The sequence below is a fragment of the Pediculus humanus genome, genomic scaffold, assembly GCF_000006295.1.
Source record: "Pediculus humanus corporis 1103172108219 genomic scaffold, whole genome shotgun sequence".
NCBI lineage: Eukaryota > Metazoa > Arthropoda > Insecta > Psocodea > Pediculidae > Pediculus > Pediculus humanus.
Window position 1 is genome coordinate 80832 of NW_002987789.1, and position 24603 is coordinate 105434.

Consider the following 24603-nt stretch of genomic DNA (forward strand, 5'->3'; position numbering starts at 1 on the left):
GTGGCATAAGAATAATATTGTTAATCTTCATACACGGCGGTTTAAAAGGGGGAGAGGAAAAAGGTCGAGAAAATCACTCGCGGTCGATGACTGCGTTTAACACGCAGAAAATGTCAAGAGAGAAAAAAAAAAAAAACGTTATATTATTAGTAAAGGTGAAGAAGAGAAGTAGTCGGGGAAATTTTTTTTTTTTAACTTGCCACGCGCATACGCACTTTATTTAAAAAGTATTTAAATTGAGAAAGAGAGAGAGAGAACAATAGAACTATGATTCATTTTTTTAAAAAAGTATTTTAAGGTTTGGCGTGATGATGATAATGCTGAATAACGCAAAAAAAAGAGAGAGAGAGAGAGAAATAATAATAATAATAATAATAAAACGTTAAACGAATGCGGCGTATATAATAAAATTTCACACACCCGTAGAATTCAATTATTATTATTATTATTATTATTATTATTATTTAAATTAATGACGAATTAAAGAAGGAGCAGAAGATGAAGAAGATGAAATTTAAAAAAAAAAATTATTTTAGTGATTTTTTTTTCTTTTTTTCGGGGGGGAGGGAGGGGAATATGATTAATCCGACAGAAATAATGGCGCGTTTTTTAAAAAAATTTTATCGTGAGAATTTGGCGGGAAAACGAATATTTTAAAATAGTTTTTTTTTTTTTCAAAATGATAGCATAATAATAAAACGCTACGGACACGTTCGAATAATAGTTTTAAAAGCGGAATTTAGGATGAGTTTATGATGCAATGAACATTTTAAAAAAAAGAAAGTGAATTACGTAATGGCGGACAAGTGGCGGTTTGTTTTGGTCGGTTAATATGGCGGCGGTGGTGGTGGTGGTCAGAACATGATTCAAATGCTTAATAATTGTTAGGTTTTTTTTTTATTTAAATTTTGCTCCCGGTGAATATTTTTATATATTTTTTTTTGAATATTTATCGGTTATTAAAATAAAAAAAAAGTTTTTTTCTTTTCTTTTCACGAAATTTTTTTTTTTTTTTTATTTTCAAAGGTCAAGAGAAGAGTCGTAAACTTGATTTTACGATTGCGTTTTTGTATTATTAAAAAACTTTCTCACGTTTTTTTTTTTTAAAATGTTTTCACTTGCTGTCGTTTAAACTGTCGCGATCGTTATTCAACAGCAGCGTTTTTTAATATATATTAAATTATGACGTATTATTTTACACTTCCTAGTAATGGTTTTGTAAACGCAAAAGTTTCGTTTGTATTATTCGCATGTTTACGTAAATTTTAATGATTAAGACGTTATCGGGGTTTTAATTTTTTCCTTCACGGGTTCACCATCGCGGCCATCTTTTTTTTCTCCTTCGGGAAAGTGAAAATTTAATTTTATACACGTATACATGTGATCATTCGAGAATGATTTGGAAAATGCGAAGGAACGGGAAATAGTTTTGTTTAAAATTCACGAAGGGTTTATTAACGTACGCACGAAAGAATGCCGGTAACTTATTAAATAATTAATTAATTTTTTTATTATTATTATTACTACACTTGGAAATTATTTAATTATAAAATTATTATTATTATTGACGTCGCGCTTAACCGCGAATCCGAGCGAGTGAAAATAATGCGAATTAAATTAAATGAGGAAAAAAAAAAAAAAAGATTAAATGAATATTTTTGCAGGTTTTTTTCTTGGGGGGAGGGTGAGGGATAGGAGGAGGAGAGGGGTGGGGGTTTCGAATGCTTCGTAAGGTTAGCCTACCGTTACGACGATCGGAATTTAAAAAATTACGAATGCGGTAGCCATAGCATAGCATAGCATAGCATAGAATTCCGTAAATAGAAAACAAGACGAGGAAGGAAGGAAGGAAGAAAACGAGAAGTGATGCGCATACGTTTAGTACATTCGCACGAGTAGGGGGGCGGGGGGGGAAAAAGGGAGTCGATTGAGTTTTATTAATTTTTTTTTGAAATTGAAATTCACACGAAGGGAAAATAAATTTGTAACGAATGGAAAACATAAAAAGAGAGAGAGAGAGACAGAGAAATTAATCAAGAATTTTTTTTTTACAAGGGTAAAGGAAAAGGGAAGGAGGAGGAGTAGAAGGGGGGTAATAATTAATAATTCAGAGGATCGATTTTATTGATCTTAATTTAATTAATAAAGTTTTTCCATTGCGACGATTTTGTCTCTTTTTTTTTTTCTTTATTTTATTACTCGGGTTTCTCGAAGAGTAATAATGACATTAAAAAAAGTAACGTAATAATATAAGAATGCGTACGTGCGTGCGTGCGTGCGTGCGTACGTGCGTCGCGTTACGTAACTTATGGATGTGATATTTACGAAAGGGAAAATTTCAATCGGGTAGGTTTTTAACCGGATTTATTTATTTTGAATAATGGCGAGTGATTAATTTATTTATGTACATGTGTATTCTTTGTTGTGATTTCCAACATTTTTAAATATAATAAGTTGGATAAGAAAGTTTTAATAAGAAACCGAGTACGCGACTTTCGTTTAATTCACTTTTATTTCGATCCGCGAGTTATTATTAAATTAAATACGGGGTCGATTTTAATTATTTTCACTCGAGTTAAAAAAAAAAATTAATTTTGAAAAATATTTCGAGTAGGATATTTTTATCCGTGTCATCGCCCCCGATTATTGTCACCGACGTCATCATCGCGACGTCGATTTAAAAAAAAAAAAAAATTGTATTTCCGGTGTAAGGATTCGGGTCGACGGTAGGAAATGTCCAAAACGGAGAAAAACGTTTTGAAATTCGAAACAAAAAAAAAAAAAAAAGTACACGGGCGAATCGTTAGGTAATGAATGACGAGTAAAACGTTTCTAGAACGTCAAAAAAAAAAAAAAAAAGGGGACCCCCTTTCGAAAAAAAACAAAAAACAAAATGACGACGACGACGACGACGACGGGAAAGCGTGTAACGTGATTTTAAATTAAACGAAATTTATTAATCTGTTTTTTTTTTAAATCCCCATATAAGTAAAAGATACGAAAGAATCATTTTGATTTTGATGATCCTTGTGTGAAAGTGAAGAGTCACGATTTTATTATTATTATTATTTTTTATTTTGTGAATGCCACGATGCGTATTTATTTACACGTCGCTTTTGGAATTGACAAAACGAAAAAAAAACGGTTTTCACTTGTTCGATAACAAAAACAAAAAAAAAAAATAACCAAGAAAAAGGTTTCGCAGGATTTGTACGCGGCGTAAAGGTAGTTGTGTAGTACACGCGCATGTTTACACGTTCACTTTAAGAGATTTGTTTAAAAAAACGCGGGAGAAATCGAAAGGATTTTCGATTAATCGTTTTTTTGCTATCGTTTGATCGTTATTTGTCTATCCATTCGAGAAAAAAAAAATTTTTTTTTCTTTTTTTTTTTCCTTACCGATTTTATTACCTCGTTTCGTAATGTAACATTCTCTTATTATTATTATTATTATTATTATTATTATTATTATTATTATTAATAATATTTTTATTTTATTTTTTTATTACCATTTAAATTATCGATTTTAAACAGCGGAAAATTGACTCGTCAAAGTCATTTTCGACATTAATTAGTTTTTCTTTTTTTTTTTTAAAAAAAAAAAAAAGGTTTCGTTTATCCGGAGCTGGAATAGTTAAATGTCAAAATGCCGATAATAGATTTTAAAATGGCGATTCGAATCGAATCGTCGAACCGTGCGTGTGCGTTTTCCTATTTCCGGTTCCGATTCGATCGATCGATTCTCTGCCGTGCGATTGCGATTCGATAAAATCGATTAATTAACGCTCTTTAACTCTATGCTCGCAAGTTTAAATTCTCGAGCCATTCTCGATTATTATTATTATTATTATTTGACTGACTGCTTACGTAGGTAGGTTTCTTATTCCTTTTCCTGTTTATTAAAATTTTTTTTTTTGTGTTCGGAAATGATGTTACGTAACTTGTTTTCTCTCTCTTTCTCTTTCTTTCTTTCTTTCTTCAACAAGTTTATTACTGGAATATTTTATTACGTTACGTAATTATTACGATTCGAGTTTTTATTATTATTATTATTATTATTATTATTATTATTAGTCCGTCGAACAGGTAACGTTTAACGTACATTTTTTTTTGTCATGTTCCGTTTATGTGTTACGTTGTATAGAAATCCGGTCTGGGGAGGGGGAAAAAAAAAAAAATGAATCAATTGATTAACTATCGATTATTAATTTCGATCGATTCGTTCGAATAATTTGAAAAAGACACGCTACAGCATATTATTATTATCATTATTATTATTATTACTATTATTTTTTATTGACGGGAGAAAGGCGTTAAAGGTTAATGGATTTCCAAAAATTTTATTTTACCGAGTTAGTAATTATAAAAAGAAAAAAAGAAAATCATTTCGTAAAATGTAAACTCCGCGAATTTTAGAAATGTGTGAGTAGTAATAATAATAATAATAATGATATGATTCGATTTTTCCCACTCTCTTCTCCTTCTTCCCTCCCTCTTCCCCCCTCTCTCCCTTTATTAATAAATCAATTATTATTATTATTATTATTGTTTAAATTATTCTTATATCGGAAATTAAATTTCTTTCACTTTCTAATATTTACTTTTTTTTCCCCTTTTTTTGTCTTCGGCCGACCGGCAGAAAGGGGGGGGGGAAGGAAAGAAAAAAAAATTTTTTTTCGTCTGCCTAGTGAGTCATTAAACTTTTGTAAAATCGTGAAAGCGTTTTAATTATTATTATTATTACGACGTTCGATTTGTTGCTTATCAACGAATTCGGCATGAAAATAAAATGATTGATAAAAAAACAAAAATAAAACGGAAAACGTCGAAAATAGAAAGGAAAAGAATAAAAAGGGGATCCCCCCGTAGGAGTATCAATAAATCATTTTAACGCCGAGTCCGTAGGAAATTTTTTTTTTTTTTTTTTTTTTCCATATAATTCAAGTCACAACTTGTTAACGTTAAATAATTAATTTGCGATAATAATAATTACGATGATGATGATGATGATGATGATGTTGTTGAAACGAAATGACATTGGGGTAATTAATAATAAATATATTAAAGGCTAAAAATAATTTTTTTTTCTTTTCATTGTCGTTGTTCCCAAACGTCGTGGCGGAATTAGAAAACGTAGTAGGCGGAAGTAGTAATTTCGTATCACATTTTTGTATATCTCTCAATATGGCGGCGACCGTGACCGTTTAAATTAATTTTAAAATTAATTTATTACCCATTTATCGTGTATTTATCGTGGCGATAGTAGTCGTCGTGGCAGGAGTAGTTTGTTAAACGAATTTCGGCAATAGGTGACACACATCTCGATTTTCATTTTACAAAAAAGAGAGAGAGAGAGAGAGAGAGAGAAGAAAAGTAGGTTGGTTGATTCGTTGTTTGCCTTGAAAAAGGATAATCCTTGCACGCGCAAAATTACGAAATTGTTTGCATATATGCATTATTATTATTATCATTATTATTATTATTATTATTATTATTATTTTACTTGTTATTTGCGAGATCATCGACTTATCGATATTAAACTTTTTAATTTTGTGCGTGAAGGGTCGTTGTTTAAAAGATAAATGCGATTTACCTTAACCCCCTTTTTTTTTTTTTTTGTTGCCGAAGAACTCGAGTATGGTGATATTATTCATTTTATGAAAACTTAGCCTTTTAAAAAAAATACGTTATTTATTACGTAAATCTAGTTTAACAATTTTCTTATAAATATAATAATAATAATAATAATAATAATAATAATAATAAAAACAATTATTTAATATTTAAAAATAACAAAAAAAAAAAAAAATGATTTTTGATTGCTCTTGAGACTTTCTCTGTAATTATTACAAGTCGTTTGTTTGTTTCCTAGATGATAGTTCGATTGATTTTTTTTTTTAAAACTTGCTTAACGTGGTAATTTGTAGAAGTGAGACGAAAATACGAATACTTAAATAAGTTTCAAAATTTGCTTAAAGTTCTTAAGTTAAGTTAAATTCAAAAACTTAATGCGTGTGCACATCGTAATATTATCAATCGTATATTATTAGTTATGATTTTCTTTCCCTATGTTTTTGAAGTATGCAACTGGCAGTATTTATACGCATTACAAATTGTATAAATTTTTTTAACTTATTTTATAATCGAGTTAATTAGTTATTAAGTGGTTGTTTTTTTATTAGATCGGATCCGTGTAAAAATGATCGGCTTTTATGAAATCGCTCGCTCTTTCTCCTATCATGATGACCGGGGCGTTCGGATTTCCGCTTATAATCGTGGGCATGATGCTCGCGTCGACAACTCGTAAATTTTTCACGCCGTGAACTCTCAGCCTGTCGTCCACGACCGCGTAGGGATCCGTCGACGGTCCCATTTTACACGTTCCCGTGGGATGGTAAATGGTGAACGTGAAGTGTCTCATGCTGCACTCCCAATAAGCGTCGGAAAACAGAGCGTATTTTCCACAGCCGGGTAACGGTATCGTGTGAGGCCTCGAACCGTATTTTTGAAACGCCGACGTGTTCGAAATGGCCATGGCTATTTTGATTCCTTCCGTTAATACTTGAACGTCTTCTTTATATCTGAAAGGGAAAGGCGTGTTTTTAAATGGGCTTAAAAATATTTTTGCTGACGTGAGATTTTTACATACCTGAAATAATTCGGTTCGATGATTGGGTATTGCAGTGGATTGTTAGACCTGAGTTTGACTCGTCCAGAACTCTTTGGTCTGAGTAAGAGAGGAAGAATGGTCCACGTTTCCGCATTGACCAAAGGTTTATAAACTGTATTGTACACTCGATCTCGAAGACCTAGAACTTTACGTATTTGATCTCCGTTGTCGCTGTTCACAGAACTCGGAGCAAAATGAAATTGTATGTCCGGCCAATTTCCTGCACAAAAAAAAAAATATAATTGCTCGTCTTTTTTTCTCGTAGGGGAGCGGAAGGAAGGGGAAAATGCGTAGGGGAGGGGAAATGCTATTCGTACCAAAAACATAACAAAAAGAAAGTTTTGTCGTCAAATAATTTTTTTTTTTTTTAAATTTGTCGCTTAAAAAGTTTCTCTTTTTACTTTTTGTTGGCATAAATTGCCGACCAAGCTAGTTTTCTTTGGATGGATGGAAAAAAAATTTTTTTATATTACCTTCCGGAGGAGCGTATTTGGTATTGACGAATGCAAGACCTTCGACTCCCAAAGTTGTCATAGGACCTTGCTCTCTTAATATATATTCTAACGCTACAGACGGTTTCTGAAAGCGATTTTTTTTAAAAGTAACTGGAGCATTGACTAGAAACGTAAGACCGCCGAGGCCCACGTGATCTTGGAGATTGTATCCCACCTGCGTATGTGTTTTATTATTATTATTACTATTATATTCATGGCTGCGATTCGGCACGTAAAAATGAATGAATGAACGTTGTAGAAAAGAAAGAATTTGTCTTTACCATTAAGTCTCTAAATACGGGTATATTAACACTCTCCAAATGTTTCCTAGGGCCGATCCCAGAGAGCATGAGGATTTGAGGAGAATTTATGGCACCGGCCGATAATATCACTTCTTTTCTCGCATTCACCAAATATCTTTTACCGTTTCTTAAAAGTTCCACGCCGTGAGCAATGACATCATTATTTAATTCCGCTAAAAGTACCTATAATTATTAATTAATTTATCATCACGGCGATGAAGCAACAAAAATTATTATTATTATTATTATTATTATTAATGTTTCTTTTTTTACTATTTACTTTAGTTACGTGCGTTTTTAATGCCACGTCAAGATTTTCCCTGTGTTTGATAGGGCGAAGAAATGCTTTGGCAGTGCTGCACCTGGATCCTCTCCTTATAGTCCCTTGAGCAATCATAAACCCTGTTTGATTGGCACCGTTAATGTCTCGAATGTCGTAGCCCAATTCTTTCCCTGCTTTTATAAATGCGATGGAGAGAGGACTTCGCCACGGACTTTCCTAAATTTGGTCCAAAAACCGAATCGTGAGTACCCCACAAACGAAAGGTTTTTTTTTTTTTTTTGCAGGTTTGTTGCGTACTTACTTGTACCGTCAAATATCCACCCTCTTTGTGGTAAGGTGTTTTCACCAGGTAAGGATTCCTGTTGTCTTCGGATTTTAAAAAATATGGTAAAACTTCGTCGTAACTCCAACCGGTGTTTCCCTGTGCCGCCCAATAATCGTAATCCAATTTGTTTCCCCTAACGTAAATCATGGCATTTAAAACGCTGGATCCTGAAAAATAGAAAAAAAAAGAAAAAAAATTGGTTTAAGATTTTCCGGAATTATTTGCCGGCATCGAAGTAGAAAATGATGGACAAAATGATAGGAAAGATTGGCAAATCACTGTCAAATAAAATAATAAAATGATGGGAAAACATTTCTCGTGACGTAAATAAATCACTGACTGGAAAAATTTTCGAGGTGAATGAAAGGAAAAGCATCGAAGGGAAAAACTGGAATGGAAAATATTAACCTCCCAACACTTTTCCCCTCGGCCAATTACAACGATCTCCGTTCATCGCTTGACAGTATCCTCTGTCTTCCGGTGGAGCTGTTTTGTACTTCCAGTCTAAATCAGATAATTGCATGTATCCCGCAAGTGAAGGAACGTCGGATAATTCAGTTTCATCTCCACCTATGCGAAAAGAGAAATATTCGTATTTCATTTTGGAATTTTTAGAAGAACGTGTTCGCGTTTTGGAAACTTGAGGATTATCGATAAACTTAAAATACCTGCTTCGATAAGTAAAATTTTCCATTTTGGATTTTCCGATAATCGATTTGCGACGACTGCTCCTGCCGATCCGCCACCGACGATAATGAAATCATATTCGGATAATATCTGAAATTACAAAAATTTGAAATTTATTTGAAATTAGGAAATTTTCTCCTATAAAGGTCGTAGGAGGAAAGTAGAAAGAGTTAGACAGAGATGGGTGAAAGCATTTTAAAAAAGCAAATAGAGTGTTAAAGTCGAGATAAAAGATGGAATAAATAAAGTTTGGATGGAGTAAACAAAAATGGGGGAAAGCAATAAAGGGGGATGTAAGATGTAGTGCAGACGCATGGATTTCAGTTTGATGACGTAATGGATTTCCGACTGATTTATTTATTAAAGCCAAAAAGAAAGAGGGAAAGAGAAGGAGGGAGGGAGAAAGGGGAAGAAAGAGAAAAAAAATTTTTTTCTTTCATTTTCCTGACGCCATTGGCAAAGTAGAATAGCAAGCAAGCAACCAACCAACCAGCCAACTTTCTTTTTAATTTTTACCGGTATTTTACATCATTGCCGCGATTATTATTATTATTATTATTATTATCACTGCAACTGGAACGCGCATTTTTATATTTGTATGGAAAATTCCCTTCGCGACGGTTTACTTTTTTTTTTTTTTTTTTTTTAAATAAGGAGTCAAATTGAAATTTATCAATACCGGAAATTTCCCTCAAAAAAAAAAATTTTTCATGTGTTACCGGTACAAAAATAATAATAATAATAATAATAATATTTTTTTATGAAGCAGGTCACGTGGTTTAACGAAATTAATTTTTTTTTTTTTTTGATACCTGCAAAATGGCGATTTGCATTGAAATTTTTTCGTTTTTTTTTGTTTTTGTTTTACGCACAAATTTGAACGCAGTTTTCCGTGGAAAGTAAAAAAAATGAAATTTGTTCGGTTGTTGCGGTTGTTGTTGTTGTTGTTGTCGTCGTCGTTTCGCATCAACATTCATTTAATATGAATTTTCATTGTGATTTTTTTTATATCCGTCACGATTATTAGAAAGTTGGGGGGTCGATAAGCGTACACTTATTTCCGTATAGATTTGAAATTAAATCAGTGATGCCAACATTTTAAAAAATGATTTATCATTTTTATACGATATTGAAATTGTTTTAATTCAATTTAAATTTTTGACGAGTAGGTCGCAATGAAAAAAAAAGGAATTAAACGCGATTATTTGTTTGTTTGTTTGTTTGTTTGTTCTTTTAAACTGTTGAGATATCTCTTTTCAATCCGTGTATTACGTAGTTCTAAACAATGGATTTTCTTTTTTTTTTTTTTTTTTTTCTAAACTTAACAATCGATATCGGTTTCGCTTTTGTAAAAAGAAACCTTTTAAGAAAAAATGAAAATACAATCCGAATAAAAAAATTTTTGATTTAATAGTCGATGGGGAAAGTTACAAAATACAAAATAAAACGTGACGTCTCGTGTCCAACGTTTGTTGCGGGTCAAACAAACAAACAAGCAACAACGAAATAAAAAAAGAAATTATCAAGAAATTTTATAATAATAATAAAAACGTACGACGACGACGACGTACCTGTTCGACATCTTTAATTTTCGATTCTGGGTCTGCCATTAAATAACGGTAATAAATCATGCTTATGGCAAATATGGGTACCAGGCTCACGGCCATCGTACCGGGAAAACTTCCCAAAAAAGCCATCGGAAAAGACGACATGTTTATTCACGAGTTCACTTTTTCCTCCGTGACGTTCCACGCGTGACATATTTAATTCGAAACACAAAAAAAAACAATTTTCTTTTTTTTTTTTTTCGTTTGATTTTCGAACGATTTCACGTATTTTTCCATGTTAACTTTCATAAACACAAAATCACTTTCACAACATCGTCGTTGTGTTGTAGTTTCTTCTCGTTTTGCGATACCACAAAAAAAAAAGAAGAAAATGTCGAAAGAAGTCCTCCGAAGGTAATCGGGTTCGTAGTATGACGACAAACGGGATCCGAAATATGTTTGTTGTACGACAATCGCCTGTTTCTCTCTCTCTCTCACGTTTGATCAATCGGAAAATTGCAGGCAGGTAGGAAAATTACCAATGGCGTCAATCAAACAAACACACGAGAATCACTAATTTTTTTAAATTTACGCGCGCGTAATTAAAATCCACGTCGTTTTTACGTCGCGTTTACTACCACGTCGTCGAAAATCGCAAGCGACACGAACATGTACACATAACTGAATAATAATCCATACGAGAATGGGTTTTAGAAGCGAACCTGACCATTTTCAGGTATTTTTTTTTTTTCGTTATCATTATCATTATTATTATTATTATTTTTCATTCGTATTCTTCTTTAATCCGGAGCAGAGTTTCGATGTGAGAAGCCATGGTCGCGTAACTTGATTAAAATACGTCGAACGATTTTTCTTAGGTTGCGAAAGTAACGGAATACGAATTGACCGCGAAACCTTTTGATTTAACCCGCTCGACAAAGTCTTTTAAAATTGAATTTTTTTTTTAAATTTCGCTTTCACCTGGTATTAATTTCTTTCACTTTACGAAGACCAACTTGGGGATTATTGTTTGAATATTGTCGAGAGTACCGTTTTACTCGTGATTTCTATTTATCGTTGTTATCATCATCATCATCATCATCATCATCATCGTTTTTATTATTATTATCATTATTATTATTATTTGGAGAAAAGCATTCAAAACGCGCGTATTCACTCGACAAAGAGTATAAACTCCGCAAAACAATTGGAAAATGTTTGAAAATTCGAAAAGCGGAGATAATAACTTGGCCATTTTTCATTTTTTTTTTTTGGGTTTCATTTACTTAATTTACGACAGAAACTTCTGTCTGTTTGTTTGTTTGTTTCTCCCTGTAGTTTGTTTGTCGCCTTTGGCATCGTTATTATTATTATTCTTCACCATCTTCTTCTTCTGCTTGTGCTTCTTTGTGCTGTGAGATATCTATTAAGGTCATAGACTCGTACCCGGTTGTTCCCGGCGTTCGGTAATTATTTTTCTCTCTCTTTCTCTCTCTCTTTCTCTCTCTCTCTCTCTCTTTTTCTCTATCTCTCTCTCTTTCTACGGTCAAGGTAATATACGTTTACTCAGTCGTAATTTATTTTTTATTTGCGTGTTTGCACCCACGTTAAGGACTACAAACGTGAATGCGTTTGTTAACGTAGGTCACCCACGGTTTTTCTCGTTTTTGTGAAATCCTCGTTTGCTTTTGTAAAATGGCGGGAAAAGAAATCCGGACGGAAAATCAAAGTTTAGCAAATGTATATATATAACGGTGAAGACGAGGACGATGATAATGATAAAACCATTGAATTTTCTGTACGCCGTGTGATTCGTTAAAAATAATAATCGTAGCGTGATAATATTACGATCGATGCGGAATTAAAAGTAAAAAAAAAAAAAAATTTTTTTCTGGAATTAATTCCTAAAGAAAAAAACAAAAGATTTTGCGTTTACGTAATTTTCTTTTTTTTTTGTTTTACGTATTTTTTCAATGAAGTAACAAAAAAAAAAAAAAAAAAAACTATTGTTGATATTTAAATTAATTTGTTTTCTTCTTATTTTTTAGAAACCATTATTATTATTATTATTATTAATTACGATTTTATTTATCGTCTGCTGGAAATTTTTACGTTGGGAAATTATTAATTTTTGCGGGAGTTTAACGATTTGATTGCGGTGCGAAAGGTTCCGTTTAAACTTTTTTTTTTTTTTTTGCTGAAGGGGGGTGGGAGAAAAGGGAAACAAGGGGGGAAAAGAAAGAAGAAAAAACCGGAAGTTGAAAAAACTATCGACATTAAAATTTCGCGTGAGAAATAGAGAGAGAGAGAGAGAAAGAGAAAGAGAAAGAGAGAGAAGGAGGGAGAAAAAACCAAATAATTTCTTTCGTACGGTTTTTACCACATTAAATTAACGACGACCTGAATTCGGTGGTGGTTTTCCTTGGTCTGGAAAATGATCTGGAAAATCTACTTACTTTGAGGTATTAATAATAATAATAATAATAATAATAATAGAAACCCGTAAGTACCAAAACGTTAACACAAGTTGTTTGATAATTATGTCATTAATTAATATTATTATTATTATTATTTTTAGTTTGACAAAAAAAAAAAAAAAAAAAAAACGTTCCAGTAAAATTAATATATTCCTTTTCGTTCTGGAAATTTTTTTTTTTCCCTCTCCAGAAATTACGAGGGGGGATAAAAAAAAAAAAAATTTAACATTAATTCGACTCGATTTCTCTCCCGTTCGCCGTAAACCTAATCAATCAATCAATCAATCAATCAATCGGTCAAACAAAAACAAAAGAATTTTTTTTTTTTTTTTTTTTAACTTTGATACGGTGGCAATTATCTAATAATTTGAAAACAATGAACAATTTTTTTTTTTTTTTCTAATTTCATTCATAATTTAAAAAATTTACCAACGTGGGGGGACTTTCACCGCGTTCCGAGAAGAAAGCAAATTGCAAATGGCCGCCGATCAATCATCGAAAGGTTTTTTTCTTTTTTTTTCTACCATGCGTGTTTTTCACTTCGCGGTAAAAAAAGAAAATTATTATTATTATTATTATTATTATAATTGTATTAATAAGATAAGGGAATCATCTGATATTACGATACGCTCACCTCGAGTACATCGATTATATCGATTTTCTTCTTCCGTTACGTGTTTACACGTTTATCTACATCCACGTGTGAAATGAAATCGCGTTATTTTTATCATTATTATCAATACTGACATTACGCCACATTGAATTGTTGTGACGTTGAAAGGTTTCATTGACGTCACTTTTTCGCTTAATTATTATTATTATTATTGCCTTAGCGTCGATGAGATTATGCGAGTGCGCGCACGTAAAAAAAAATTGGTAACTGATCGTATGGGGGAAAATTGTGAAAATCGAGAGGAGGAAGTTGTTCGATTGGTCGAAGGCTCGTTGCCAAAAAAAAAAAAAATTTCTCGCGTGAAAACGCGCGAGAATGCGGTGAAATCAAAAAAAAAAAAAACAAAAGAAAACGAAATAAAAAATTTAACCGTTTCTTATCGATAAGAAAGGGGAGAAGGTTGGGAAAAGGATAATGGCGTCAGAGGTTAAAATTTGTTTTTAAATCCACGACGACGGGATGGGAGGGGCGGGGGGCGTGATAAGTTTTTCGAATTCAAAGTGTATAATTAAATAAAACTAATAAAAATTTTCGTGCGGAAAACTCACAAAGCTTTAAATTAAAATAGCAAAAAAAAAAAAGACAAAATGGGAAAATAGTTTTACATTAGTTTTTGAATTTTCCAAGAGAGAGAGAGAGAGAGAGAGAAAAGAAGGGAGTAGGGGGAAAATTGGAGAGAGAAGGGAAAGGAATGGGAAAAAAGAAAAACGAAAAGTTTTTGTGAATTTTCCGCACGAAAACGAAGTTTTAAATTTCTTAATCGACAAAACGACGTTAAACCCTTTTGGGGGAACGGGATTTTCTTGTTATTGTTGTTGTTGTTGTTGTTGTTGCTGCTGTTGTTGTTTTTCTCGTTCTCTTTTATTACCAACATGATATTTGAAAACTTAAGTTAATATTATTATTATTACTGTTTTTTTTTTTTTCGTAAAAAATTATTATGTGGCATGTCGAAAGAAAACTCATCAAATTGAAAAATTACATTTCCTTTTTTTTTTTTTTTTTTGGAAAAGGTTTTCTTTATATATTTGAAATAAAATACTTATTGTTTGTGAAGGAGAAAGAGAAAGAGAAAGAGGGAAAGAGAGAGAGAGAGAGAGAGAGAAAGAGAGAGAGAGAGGGAGAAATAGGAAAAGAGATGTAAGAAAGGGGCTTTTCAAAAGTATATATTTATAGATCGTTCGAATGAAATTTTGTTTTTTTGTGTGCGTTTGCTGTTGTTTATTCAAACTGCAGTCAAGCAAGGAAAAATTTTTCAAAAAAAAAAAAAATAATAATAATAGTAATAAGAAACAAACAAACAAACAAACGGAAATTAAAAAAAAAATTTTTTTGTTTAATATTTAATTTAAAAATAAAACAAAAACATAACTACAATTGTACTTTTTTTTTTTTTTTTAAGTTGGCACATTGAACGCATTCGATTTAAATTAATTATTTATAATCATTATTAATATTATTATTATTTGGCGCGTGCCATTTTTTTTTTTTTTTAAATATTTAATTTACAGTTCGGTAGTAGTTAGTTTGGCAGTAAATTGGTAACTCTTGGTCTTTTCAAACGGTTACCCCTTGTTCGCGGGGTAACAAATGGAAAAATGGTAACGGATGATGATTATTGGTTTGCCGCCAAATTTTAAATTATTTCCCTCGCAGCGTTTTTCGTCATCGTTGAAAGAAAATCAAGATGGCGGTTTTTGGCGGTAAAAATCATCGAATAAGCATTAGAGAGTATTTTTTTTTTTTTTTTTTTATATACTTAAGGGTAAAAAATCATCATCTTAACTTGGTGACGTTATCGAAATCGAAATTTGGAAATAAAAATTGTTTTCCCAATATTTTTGTTATGTTCGAAATGTATTCTTCGAACGAACAATCGGGTTTTCCAACCGTTTTTTCCCCCACGGGCGATGATCCCCTTTCGGATTTATTATTATTATTATTATTATTCTCGTTTTCGTGTTGGATGTTTTCGTCGTACGTCGACCTTCTAGCTCTGTTGTAATTAAATAACCAGTCTTCTTTAACTAAATCCGCTCCTTTTTCTCCGATCATGATAACTGGAGCTTGAATGTTTCCACTCGTGATTCGTGGCATTATGGAAGCGTCTATGACTCGCAAATCTGAAAAAAAAAAAAAAATTTTTTTTAAATAAAGTTATGTGAAAAATGATGAAATGTTTGTCTCTCTCTCTCTCTCTCTCTCTCTCTCTCTCTCTCTTTCTGGAATGAAAGGGAAACGTATTATTGATTAGAAATAAATTTTTTTAACGGTTAGCTGATGTTTTGTTTTGTTTTGTTTTGTTTTGCTGTCGCCATCGTTGAAAATGATGAATCCGATTTTTAAAAAAAAATGACGAAATGATCAATTTAAATGATTTACGAGTTGAAAATTGATTAAATTAGAATGAAAGGCCGACATTTTGTTTTTTTGTTTTTAAATTAAAAATTCGAATTTCAAAATTCACGGTTGGAATTTTTTTTTTTTTTTTTTTTTATTATTCTGCGAAAAATTAAATCGATGTAAATAATATATATATATAAAAATTTTAAATTTTAAATTTAGATTTTAATTTTAGTAAGTGTGTCATTGGTTTAGGTTAGTCTCTGTGTTAGCATTTAAGAGAAATCGACTAAAATATGATTTTTAAATTAATTAACGAACGAACGAAACAATGATAATGTTAAACTCAACACAATAAAACTTTACCAACATTCGAATGTTAATAATATCGTATGTCTTAATACAATTTGGAGAATTTAAAGTTTGAAAATTGAATGACTTTAAATGCGGAAGCTGATATTATTATTATTATTATTTTAATGTATTTTTAATAATGTTAATTTACGCGTATAAAACTCTAATTCTAAAAAAAAATCTAGTCTATGCATTTTTTAAATCGGTAATGTAATGAAAAAATTATAACTTATTTTAAAGCAGGCGTACGAACAATTCGAATTTGTTGGTTTTGTTTGTTTTTGTTGTTGTTGTTGTTTTTATTGGATGTTTAAAAAAAAAAACTCACTGCTAATTCCGTAGACTCTTAATCTCGGATCGACGACCGCCGTCGGATCGTTGGGAGCACCCATTCTCGCCGTTCCGGACATGTGATAAATAGTTAGGGTGTATTGCCTTATAACACATTCCCAATACTCGTCGGTGAATTGTTGAAGGTGTCTACAACCGTACACGGGAGTTTGGTGAAACTTTGCACCCAGTCTAAAATTTGACCAAAGGTTAAGTTTCGTGGAGGATAGCGTCGCGTTTAAAAAAAAAGAAGAATGCGTTTTAACCTTCTCATGGAAGAAGTTTGTCCGAAAGCGATGGCTTGCTTGACTCCTTCTCTAAGAACTCTCACGTCGTCCGGATGCGTCAAGTAATTGTGGTACATGAGAGGATAACGAAGGGGGTCTTTGCTCTGTATCGTCATGTAACCTCGACTCTTGGGCCTCAAAATCATCGGGAAAACTCCGAAAACGTCTCTGAAATTAATGCTGGCAAAATTTTCTTCGTAGAATTTATCGGTGAGTCCGTGAGCTTTTTTCACTTGGTCTCCTATTAAAAGAAAAGAAAAGAAAAAGAAAAAGAAGTGAAACGAAGGTAAACAAATTACTCCGGTTGTTAATTTTAAATTATTTCCGATGAGTGACGTTTATTTAGATAAACGTTGCCAAGTTTTCACCGTTCTCTCTCTCTCTCTCTCATCGGGTAATTACATACGAGAATCACGAGCGTGTTAACCAAAGAATAGTGAAATCACATATATGTACGAATGATATAATTACCACCGTCAGAATTCGTGGCAGAAGATGTTATCATGAATTCGATATCCGGCCAATCGTCCGTTTGGTTACCGTATTTCGTGGTTATAAAGCCGACACTTTCTAGGCCGACGCTAGACGTGAGAGGTCCATCTTCGAAAATGGCGTATCTCAAAGCCGTGTTAAGGTTAACGAGTCGACGGAAAACCAAACTGAAAGGTTGATCGATTAAAAACACGATACCGCCGACAGCTATGTGATCCTGCACGGGCAAAAAAAAAAAAAGAATCGCGTTAATCATCGTTTCGATGATGAAAGACGAAAAAAATAAAATTTCAAGTTCAGGTTCACCCGGACCTGTAAATTTTGTCCGACGTAGGGGGAATCGTGTATGACGGGAATATCGTATTTTTGCAAAGTTCTCGCTGGTCCCACTCCGGACAACATGAGAAGTTGAGGAGAGTTGATGGCACCTGAAACGGAACAAAAAAAAAATTTTTACTTTTTATTCTTCCGCGACGACAAATAAATTAAAAAGGGAAAATTATTTTTATAATTTCATAGGAAACGTCACTCAACCGTCGTTAAAAAAAAAAATTTTTTTAAAGTAGTGACACAATCGGAGAAGATCGAGGTACCTGCGTGACAATACGGTGACAGAGAGTAAATCGTTGGTTATTTATGAAAGGTGCGTCGATGATGACTAAAAAAAATTTTTTTTTTTTTTTCTCTCATAAGGTTTAATTGGGGCCAACGGGGTTGATTGGTTTTGCCTTTCGATAAAGGTCGTCGACACGCTGACGGTTGACAATCGTCATCAAAATCGTAAAGTTCATCGTGGAAATAAATTATTATTATTATTATTATTATTATTATTTACCTATTAAGTAATTTCGCATGCGTTCACTTTAATTACGTTAATGATCGCGATTTATCTCAATACAAAAAAACGATTGAGAAAGAATTTTTTATTTTTATTTTTTTTGCAAGTTTTCAAAAATAATTTAAATGTCACCCTCTGGCGTGACACAATATTCGAAATCTAGGCGCGTATTTATTTATTAATAAGGAATGTAATGAAATTACGACAAAATTAATAATAATAATAATAATAATAAATAACGATAAACGAAAGTCGAGTCGGTGGTATTAAGGAGCGTACCTTTGTCATCGCGAACGCGTGCGTTTTTTTTTTTTGTAGGCAAGGCGAACACGAAGGTGTCGTCGTCGGTTTTTTTTTAAGGTCTGCCCTTTTGCATATTTTCTTACTTCTCCCCGCTGAGTTTCTTCTTATTCTTTTCTGTTTGTTTGTTTGTTTCGAAACGTTGTCGTTTATTAATCGATTGTTTGAGCATTTCCGCATCGGATTCCGTTTCGTATCTTTCTTTTGAATTTTGGGCCCCCGATTAAAAAGTATTCGTAGGTGGTTATTAAATTTAATGAAAAGGTTTGAAAAGGGTGTGCGAGGGTTGTGGTGGTGGTGGTGGTGGTGATGGGGGGAGGCGGGAAAAGGACACGAAATTTATTCGAACGTAATTTTAAAATTTTAATCCTCAGATCTCGTAAATAATAATTTTTTTTTTTTTTTATATAATCGTTTGTCACATTTTTTTTTTTTCGAGCAACAAACAACAAATCGTCTTTTTTGTGAATAATAAAAACGATTTAATTCTTTTTCGTATCATCCATTTAAAAAAAAAAATTAGTCAACCGTTTAGGAAAAATTTGTAGAACGAGATTGCCGGGATTAGTTGTATGTTTAAACGTTTTGTAAGCTTTGGGTTGGGTTTTTTACCATTAATAATGTTATTATTATTATTATTATTCTGCCTAAAAAATGAATTATGAAAACGTGGCTCGAAGGATTTAAAAAAATAAATAAATAAATTTTTGTCGTTTAAAAAAAAAAAAAAAAACAACCTGCCACCTGTGTAGGTATACCCGTGGCATTAAAAAAAATGAAATCCACGCACTTGCTTCACGTTGTTGATTACACGAAAAAATTTTATTTTTTTAAATTTTTGAAAAAACGTTTTTGTTAATCGCTTGAATTTTCTTCTTCCACGTTCCCCCCCCCCCCCCAAAAAAAAAAAATAAATTCAAAGCTCCGTTATAAACGAATGATTTGTTTTAATTAGGGCACCGCAACAACAACAACAACAACAACCGGGTAGTAATACTTTCTCTCGTAGACGAAAGTGTCGTAATTATCAATTAATTAAAAAAAGAAAAATAATTAATTTACGTTTTTACCGTTTGTCTCTCTCGTTTGTGTCTACGTTTATTTCGACAAAGTTCGAATTAAAGGGAAAGGAAAAAAAAAGGTTGAAACTATGAGGGAGGAGGAGGCGATGGGGGCGGGCGCGCACCCCCCAAATGATTTTCATTCGATTGATTGTATTTACCTGCTGATAAAATGACTTCTTTTCTCGCGTACACGACGTGTTTTCGTCCATCCCTTAAAAATTCCACACCGTAGGCTCTCCTCGTTTCCGGATGTATCAAAACTCTCGTGGCCTGAGACCATATTGACACGTGTAAATTCTTTCGAAGTCTCACCGGTCTTAAAAATGCCTTGAATGAAAATCAATATGAAGTATAGGGGGAAAAAATAATAATAATAATGAGAAAACAATTTAAAAAAAGGGGGGAAAAAGATTTCCATTCATTCATTCATTCATTCGTTCATTACTCGGACTACGCCATTTTGTTTTTATATATTTATATTCTAAATTAGGGAGGATGATTTAGGCTCGGTTGTTCACACATTTGTTTTAATTACAATTTTTTTTTTTGGGGAAGGGGGAGTGAGGGATTTACCTTTGCCGTACTACACCTGGTTCCCCTTCTCATAGTGAACTGATAAAAAGCGAATCCGGTTTGAAATTCCCCATTGACGTCCCTGAGTTCGTAACCCATTTCTTGACCGGCTTGCAAATACGCGAGACCTTTAATGATAATTACAAAAAAAAAAAAAAAAAAAAGAAAATTAATTTTTTTTAATTGCGGAAAATTAAGTGTCAATATAATGAAATAGCAGTAGGTCGTGGATTTTTCCACTCGGATTTTTCTGGAAAATTTTGATTTCGTTCGGAAAATTTTTCTAAATTTGACGAATGCCCCGTATTTGCTCCGATACTCACCCAACGGAGTATTGTAGGGACTGTCTTGAATGGTTAAATACCCTCCGGTTCCGTGATAACGAGTATTTTGTGCCAGATAAGGATTCCTCTGATCTTCGGATTTGATGAAATAAGGCAAAACGTCTTTGTATCCCCAACCGGTGTTCCCGAGGGATTCCCACTGATCGAAATCTCTTCTGTTTCCCCTTATGTAAAGCATAGTGTTCAAAACGGTGGATCCGCCGAGAACCTTCGAAAATAAAAAAAAAAAAAAAAAGAAGGGGGGGAAATAAAATAACCTCCACGAAAACTATAATTAAAATTATTATTATTATTATTATTATCGCGTACGTGTGTATTTATTAATGGAAGTCATTGATGATGGAATATTCCTATTGAATAAAATATTGCATAAAAAAAATTTTTTTTTCTACTATTATCGAAAAGAAAATGATTATTTATAATTTTTTTATATACCAACTTTCACAAAAATTTTAATTCAAGGTTTTTGTTTATTATTATTATTATTTATTTATTTGGGTCGTTTCGCGCATTTTTTTTTTTTTTTTTTTTTTTTTTTTTTGACTTGTTTACCTTGCCTCTCGTCCAACAGCATCTTCTATCTTTCATGGCTAGACAAGCCGTGTTACCCGGTTGAGTCCTATATCTCCAATCCAACCTGCTCTTGTGAAGATAGAGGGAAAGGAGGGGGACGTCGGATATTTCGGTTTCGTGGCCTCCGGCTTCTAATATGAGAACGGACCAATTTGGGATTTCGGTCAATCTGTTGGCCAAAACGGCTCCGGCTCCACCGGCGCCGACGACGACGAAATCGTATTCCTTGTAAAAATTTTTCACTATTACGGGTCGATTTTCCGGATCGAACAATTCGTAATTGAAATAAGCTAGAGTCGCTATCATGGTAGGAATGTAAATGAGAAATTTCGAACCGCTGAGCAAAGATACGGAGGCTTTAATGGCCGCCACGACGACGGACACGAGAAAAGCCATTTTTGTTTATTTATTTTAAAAAAATTTTCCTTCTTTCTTCTATCCTTTTATTACTATTATTATTATTTTCGTTTTTTGTTTTTCTCTTCTGTCCGAATGCTTCTTATGATTTTATTATTATTATTATCATCATTTTCGTTCGAAACATTTTCTCCTGAAAATAAATAAGAAAAAAAAAAAAAAGTTGACCTAATGACCTAATGTGCTATTTTATAATTTATATAAGTTTGTTAAATTGTTTGCGATGATTTATTATTATTATTATTATTATTATTATTATTATTATTATTATTATTATTCTTTTATTACCTGAAAAAAATGAAAATTTTTTTGTTTCACCTTTGACCTTTGTTGGTTTATCTCTTTTAATTAAAATTAGCCACGATTTTTTTTTGTAATAATTAAAAGGTCACGTGAAAAATTTTCACGTAATTTTCATAGTTTCGAATCGTTTGTCGTTTTTTTTTTTTTTTTTTTGATTTCATTTCAAAGTCATTATTATTATTATTATTATTATTATTTGAGCCTTTTCTTACCCTTTCCCGCCATTTTTTATTATTTAGGTTGATGTCCCCCCGGAAAAAAATTTGTTTGAGTTTTCATTTGAAAATTTTCCATTTTTATTATTATCGTTAGACGCACGTTTTATTATCATTATTTATCAAACGCGATAAGATTACGTAGATTAGAAAAAAAAAAAAATGGCAAATTAGATATGCAACCTTCTAGAAGTTTTCTTCTTTCTAAAATTTTGTTCATTCGTACGAAAATAAAAAAAAAAAAAAAAATGGCGTCAAGTTTTCAGGGCGTCGATAAAAAATTAACTCGTTGCCTATATCATTACGTTGTCGTTGCCTTTTCGTGGCATTTCATGATTATTATCATTGTAAACGTGCACGCGGAGGAAAAAAATTATAAAAACGTGGCCTCAAATGCAAATCGGATAAATGCAACATGCACTTCCCCCCCCCTCTCTCTCTCTCTCTAAAAGTGCAACGAAAAATGAGAAAAAAAATTGCATTGCGGGGTCAATTTTTTTATTTTTTTTTCACGAACGGTTATTATCTTCATGGTCGCCAAACGTAACAAATTCTGGGACTTTATTTAAAAAAAAAAAAATTTAGGTCTACCAAACCGATAAAAATTAATTATTATTATTATTATTATTATTATTATTATTATTATTATTATTATTAGTGTCGTTAAGGTTTTACCTCATTTTCCGAATCGATCTCGTTAATAAAAAGGATCATTTTCCTTGCCCCGAGTCTCCTAATTAACGATCTTGTACTTTGCACTTATCCTTCCGAAAAGGTTTTTTTTTTACCTTCTCCAAATAATTTTAATAATAATAACAATAATTATCACCGAGAGTGGGAATGTGTCGTTAAATGTCCGAATCAATGTTTGTTTGTTTGTTGGTTGTTTGTAAAAAATAAAATTACGTTTGTCGTTAATTTTTATTAAATCGAAATAAATTTTTTTAGTACGCGGTCAAGAGCGCGTTCAGAAATGAAAAAAAAAAAAAAAAACGGAAATTTTTTCAAATTTAAATTAGATTAACGGCCCTGTTAAAATTATTATTATTATTATTATTATTATTATTATTATTATTATTATTATTATTATTATTATCGTTTTAAAATGTAAATTTAATTTTTCAAAACGTTTACAAAATCATCATTATTATCGTTTTTTTTTTTTTTTTTTTTTTTTTTTTTTTTTTTTTTTTGCTATGATTTGACGAGTGTGATTGGAAAATAATTTAATTTTGTATAAAAAGAATTTTTCCTTTTCTTCTTTTCGTTTTTATTTCCGTTTCCGGTCTGGAATCTTAATGAAAATGTATTGAAAGTATTTTAACAATAAAGAAAAAAATAAAATAAAATTTGATTTTTCGATTCGTGGGTGTTGCGAGTTTTTCTTCGAATGTGAAACCTTCTAGAAAAATCATTTCTGGTTACGTAACCGTCATCGTCATCGTCATCATCATCATCATAATAATAATAATCATTAAAACGCAACAATTATTTTTTATTATTATTATTATTATTTATTATTGATTTTCGTTTGCTCAACAACAACAACAACAACATCATTATTATTAATATTTTTTTTACACTCATGGAGAGAAAGAGAGAGAAAGAGGTCACGGAGAGCTCTCGAGAATGAATGAACCTTTTTTTATCGTTTTTCCATATAAGAATTAATTAAACATCGTCTGCTTTCACCCAACGAAAAAAAAAAAAAAAAAAAAAATTCGGGTTCGAAAACTTTGAGAAAAAAAAAACAAAAATTCTGCCTACGCGAACGCGGAACGTACGCACGTACACCCGCACGTACGCACACACGTGGTTTTTTTTTCTCTTTTCCTGGCGGGGGGAAGCTTAATAGTTTTGACTTTTCTTCTCCGCATAATTTCATTACTACGCGACACGCGCGGGAAATCATTCAAGATGGCGAATTTTTTGCGTTCGAGTTTGTTTTCTTTTTTTTTTTTTTTTTGCGTTTGTTAGATAACAAACAGACAAACAGACGGACTCATTAATAGTAATTAATTGTTTTAAATTTATTACGACACGTTATTCATACTGATAAGCGACAGAGAGAGAGAGAGAGAGAGACAAACGAAACGAGTTTGGATATTAAAAAGATTCGCAAAAATATAAGAAAAAAAAATAATAATAATTTTGCATAAAAATTAGAACGAGATTACATGAATTAAACGCACGCACGCACGCACGCACGCATTCACGCACGCAAACACGTGCGTATCTATAATTTATCTAGCGCAAAATTAAGTTGATTACTTTTTTTTTTGTAATTAAAAAAAAAAAAAAATAATAATAATAATTTACTAAAAAAAAAAAAAAAATTTTTTTTTTCACGAACGTTAACGTTATTATTATTATTATTATCATTATTATTATTATTATTTGTAATCCATTAATTATTTTTTTTATTTTTTTTTTGCGTATAATCGGGTTGATTGGATAAGAAGATGATGAGAATTGATGATTTAACGGTTAAATTTTTTGTTTATTGCTTCATGAAGATATATCTCATTCGTAATGGAGGTCTTTATGTCTTTCTTTCTTTCTTTCTTTCTTTCTTTCGGTTAAAAAAAAAACGAAGAAGATTAAAAACTGTTAACGACAAACAACAACAACAACAAAAACAAAATGTTCGTTAATTTCCTTGTTGTTGTTGTTGTCGTCACGATGGCGTTGTGTTTGTTCCTACTTTGACTA

At 31.9% G+C, this 24603-nt stretch overlaps 2 protein-coding genes across 2 annotated transcripts; both read right to left on the reverse strand.

Moving 5' to 3' along the window:
* Positions 1 to 6178: 6178 nt before the first annotated feature.
* Phum_PHUM448820 (glucose dehydrogenase precursor, putative) lies at positions 6179 to 10473 on the reverse strand (the record flags this gene model as incomplete). Its single annotated transcript, XM_002429657.1, has 9 exons — positions 6179 to 6581; positions 6650 to 6890; positions 7144 to 7339; positions 7446 to 7649; positions 7747 to 7965; positions 8051 to 8241; positions 8483 to 8644; positions 8743 to 8851; positions 10333 to 10473. 9 exons carry the CDS (start codon positions 10471 to 10473, stop codon positions 6179 to 6181), a joined length of 1866 nt encoding a protein of 621 aa, XP_002429702.1.
* Positions 10474 to 15234: 4761 nt separating this feature from the next.
* Phum_PHUM448830 (glucose dehydrogenase precursor, putative) lies at positions 15235 to 21352 on the reverse strand (the record flags this gene model as incomplete). Its single annotated transcript, XM_002429658.1, has 9 exons — positions 15235 to 15581; positions 16484 to 16677; positions 16752 to 17013; positions 17244 to 17481; positions 17577 to 17692; positions 19625 to 19793; positions 20040 to 20167; positions 20363 to 20591; positions 20936 to 21352. 9 exons carry the CDS (start codon positions 21350 to 21352, stop codon positions 15235 to 15237), a joined length of 2100 nt encoding a protein of 699 aa, XP_002429703.1.
* Between the last annotated feature and the right edge of the window lie 3251 nt (positions 21353 to 24603).